The following is a 5,000-nucleotide window of genomic DNA, read 5'->3' on the forward strand; positions in this document are numbered from 1 at the left end:
GAAGAAGAAGAAGAAGAGCAACAACAACAACAACAACAACAAGACCATCATCTCACTTAAAAGCTAGCTTATTCCGTTTCCATCAGGAAGAGATGTATCCTGAAAGCAGGAGTGTTTCATAAAAATGCTTTATAAAAACTGCAGTGCAATACAGTTAAGCAGGATGCAAATGAGACCAAATAAATGAAACATTAGAAGTGAAGCATTTGTTTATATTTTATTTCAAATATTTTTGTTATTGCTCTTTTAGTTTTTCTTATTAATTCTTTATAATTCTTTACTCTTCTTAATGTATTGAATTCCTTCACCTCACAAAGATCATAGATGAATATTCTTTATACACAGCACAGCGTAACGCATTTCTCAATATCCACCAAAAACCAAAAGAATATTCTGAATAAGCTGCTTGTGTAGAGAGTGTTCAGCTCTGGGTATTCTAATCACCACAGAAGTGAAACACCTTTATAAACTGAAAACTAACCACTTTTCATCATATTTTATATATGTATGTATGTATGTATGTATGTATGTATATATATATATATGTATATATATATATATATATATATATATATATATATATATATATATATATATATATATATATATATATATATATATATATATATATACATATATATATATATATATATATATATATATATATATATATATATATATATATATATATATATATATATGTATATATGTATTATGTATTTATGTATGTATGTATGTATACATACACATATAAATGTATGTGTATGTATATATGCATATATATAATATATTTATAATAATACATACACACATACACACTCATATACATACATGCATACATACATACATACATACATACATACATACATACATACATAAATACACACATACATACAAACATACATATGATGAATTATATACTTAAAATTGAAGTGTGTATTTCTGCAACGATTCTATTAAATAATTTCAATACATAGTGAAAATTTAAAATTCTATGCTAAAATGTAGAGAATTAGAAGCTGTACATAACAATAAAAAAAAAGAGGCTCTTAATATTGTATGTGATACAATATTTCATTCACCGTTCCCTCTTCAGATACTCTTTCGCGATATCATTAAGATACACAACCCTCGTGTATTCATATATATTTTGTTTGAAAATTGTGATTTAGAATTACAAAAAAAAAAAAAGATAAAAAGATGAGAGAGGAAAATATGTAATTCGATTAGGAATTTATTTACTAAATATTTGTGTATGAAAGAAATTTTCATGGAATTGCAATATAATTTCACCAAGAAAACAAATTATGTTTCTTATATAACAAAATTGTAATGGTAATTACGATAACTTCAAAATACAAACAACAAATTATCTGTCATTACGTTATGAAACCCTAAAACTTACAATAAAAAATATACCCATATATATATATATAAGTGAAATATAGAGAAAAGTTATATTTTCTAACCTTTGATGTCTCCATTTTTCTTTTTTCTTTTTCTCGGTTTTTTTTTCAGATCGATTTTAAAATTGTCGTCTGCTTCTCGCTTGTGTTTACGCTATACCATATTACGACACGTCTTTCTATATGAGTTTGACCGACTTCTCCCTCCTACACCCTAACGTGTTGGCTGTCTCGTTCTTATTTGTAACAAGTCTTTCTGTTTTACACGGTACATTTATTGCATATAAAGGTAGTTATAATGTCATACGTATATAGGTTAGATTGTTCAAAAATCGAATGACTAATTTTCTTCCATTTATTCATCTTCCAATAAATATAGGAAAATTTGACTGAAGGCAGAATAAAAAGTAATTGTGCCTCTCTAGAAAGAACAAAATTGGTGCTTGTGCCGACTATATTTCAAATAGTAACTTCAACGTATCTATCCTCAAACGCATTCATATACACTTGAACAGATATGTATTTTTTTTTATATTTTAATAAGAAGGGAATGCTGTAGCTTTCACGTTTTATAGGGATTCCTAAAACAGGTGAAATGGAAGGAAGAAAGTATCTTGAAACTGGAAACCCGGCCCAGTTTCTTGGAACAGAATGGAATCTACTAAAGGCACCCAAAAGATATTTCACTCAAAAGCTGTTATCTCATGGGCGTCACCTGAGATACGAACATTATGTCTACCGTTTTCTTCTTGCAGATGTTAGTTGTTTAAGGTACGGCAAAACAAACTCAAGAATCAACTGTGGCACGTAAAGAACAAAACTGTATTTAACATACAAGTAAAAACATTTTTGGTAGCTTTGTCTATTTAATTTTCATTCATGCGGTTCAATTACATTTAAACTTCAATAAAAGTTTCTTGTTCCTCCTGATAGTTTAGACATATAAATTATGAATTGCCTAGATGAAGATTGGGACAACTGTGACTAGAAATATAGTGTAATAAACTAATTCCTTACCTCCACAATTGAGTTTATGCTAAAATTGATATTTTATTAAGTTTCTCTTAAGCATCAACATGCACATCCCCCCAAATTCATTAACAACGGTAAGGGAACTTATTACATGTATACAGGCATTCACATACACGCACATATACAAATGCATATAGATAGATAGATAGGTAGATAGATAGATAGATAGATAGATAGATAGATAGATAGATAGATAGATAGATAGATAGATAGACACACAGACAGATAGATAGATTTTTACGTATGTATGTGTGAGTGTGTGTCTATGAAGCAGCCTTTGTAAGAAATATCAATTAGACAATTCAGGTTATAATGGATGTGTTAAATATATATATATATATATATATATATATATATATATATATATATATATATACATACTGTTTGTTCTGGGGAAAGTGATTCTCATTTAGTGCCTTATACTTTAACACATTCGCCGTTAAAATTTTAGAAAAATATTTAGTAAGTGAGTGGAAATTTTTCCAGTGAGTGTGTTAAACTATAAGGCACTAAAAGAGAATGACTCTGCCCAGACACAACAGAGTATGCTTCAACACACAAACTCACATAAAGAATATATATATATATATATATATATATATCTATACAGAGAGAGAGAGAGAGAGAGAGAGAGAGAGAGAGAGAGGTTATGAGAGGTAATGATGTCAATAAGACCCAAATGTGTCAGGTAATGCTGAGTAAGTGCTATGGACAGACCATAGTTAAGCTCCAGGTTCGGTGATAATGCGGATAAGAAGTCCAACGTAGGTCATATATCAGCATGTGTATATATAAAAAAAATTCAGAATGAGATAAAAATCCAAGGCTGTGAAAGATTTTAGAACATTTATAAATAGAAGGTCTTACAGCTGTTTCGGGATAATTTATATATTCCTTCATCGGAAACGGTATGAGGAAATGGTTAAGCAATAGTTAATTTAGATAAGAGGCGCAGGAATGGCTGTGTGGTAAGTAGCTTGCTTACCAACCACATGGTTCCGGGTTCAGTCCCACTGCGTGGCACCTTGGGCAAGTGTCTACTACTATAGCCTCGGGCCGACCAAACCCGATAGAATAAGTACTAGGCTTACAAAGAATAAGTTGTGGGTTCGATTTTATCGACTAAAGGCGGTGCTCCAGCATGGCCGCAGTCAAATGACTGAAGCAAGTAAAAGAGTAAAAAAAAAGAGTAAAAGAGTAAAAGAGCCTTGGAGTTTTTCTCATTCTGAAAATTATATATATATATATATATATATATATATATATATATATATATGCGTACATGCATGCTTACATAATTCGCATATATATAAATATATTTATAAATAGATACACACATACACACATCTCTATATATATACATATATATGTATATATGTATGTTTGTATGTATGTATGTGTGTATGCATGTATGTATAAAGAGAGAGGATTGGGAGAGCTTACGGATTAATATAACGACATTTGCTATGAAAATTCTCTCGGTTTTAATCCAAACACGAAAAGAAGGCGACCAGAAATTTAAATATCGAGATTCTACTCTTCGTTAGACAACCCTTACGCCTAGTTCATTCGAAACACATGTTCATTCATTTTTGGTGTAAACTCTCAGAAGCATTCTAATACGTGCAAGATAATGTACTACTTTGATAGAAATCAACAGATAATAAATCATCATGCTCTTGTTTCTGCCAGAATGCCGTTTATAACCAGAAGCTGGATTAGCACGAAAACATTGAACGATTTATGTTTTACAGAATAGTATTTATGATTATTCATGTTATCGGGGAAACGGACATGGACTTTCTCTACAACAGTTTCTTACAACATGTGTTGTAACTAAGTGTAAGCGCAAAATCACCTGTATGCATAATGATATTAAATATTAAGAATATTTCCTTAACTAATATACATATTGAAGTTCTTCAAAATGTGTACATTACAAGGAAAGTTGAAATGAACTTTCTCATTTGGGTCGTAGATTATTTTTGTTAACTCCTAATCTACAATAATTTGAAATTTTCATTTCTCTCTACTTAGGATATCTTTATTGACTTGGTTACACACGGTAAAATTTTCCTCTAAACATTGATATTCGAGGGTGATATCCCTCTCCTTAGCTTCGCACAATAGGTACCAGATCCAATCCATGTCCTCACTAATCAGTCTTCATGCTCTCTCTCCTCTCTCTTTCTTTCTCGTCTTCTATTCCCCCCTCTCTCGTCTCCCTCCCCCTCTCTTTCATGCAATATATCCCGATATTGAAGTATGGTAAGAGAGTCCCATTCTACAGAAGGGCAACCCTTTAATACTGCAAGCTATTGTCTTCTCTTATTCACTTGTAACATCTCACATACAACAGGAATTACCATCAACCACAACCTCCCCATCATCTTGGAGTCCTCCTTCTTTCTTACTGAACTCCAGTGCGGTTTCGTAAAATCATACCCTGGACATCTACTTTCTTCTTTTGCTCATCCGTGGGCCTTCACCCTCGAATATTCACAGGAAAGGCATTTGTTGCATTCAGCATCTGTATATCATTCCATCATCTCTGGCACGCGA

General features: G+C 31.2%; 1 protein-coding gene across 5 annotated transcripts in view; it reads right to left on the minus strand.

Annotated features, from left to right (window-relative positions):
* The window catches only part of LOC106868399 (peroxisome proliferator-activated receptor delta), a 609,065-nt gene that overhangs the window by 528,181 nt on the left and 75,884 nt on the right, over window positions 1–5,000 (minus strand). The window contains exon 1 of one of the 5 annotated variants that reach the window (XM_089363325.1): window positions 1,470–1,587. The exons of 2 other annotated variants lie outside the window; for them this stretch is intronic. In XM_089363325.1, coding sequence (XP_089219451.1) covers window positions 1,470–1,484 — 15 coding nt within the window. In that variant the 5' untranslated portion in view covers window positions 1,485–1,587. Of the gene's footprint in view, window positions 1–1,469; window positions 1,588–5,000 lie in introns of those variants that run through there. 2 more of the 5 variants (XM_089363319.1, XM_089363334.1) reach the window with 2 other exon arrangements.

This window comes from Octopus bimaculoides, chromosome 1 (genome assembly GCF_046866305.1).
Source record: "Octopus bimaculoides isolate indiv1 chromosome 1, ASM4686630v1, whole genome shotgun sequence".
Classification (NCBI taxonomy): domain Eukaryota; kingdom Metazoa; phylum Mollusca; class Cephalopoda; order Octopoda; family Octopodidae; genus Octopus; species Octopus bimaculoides.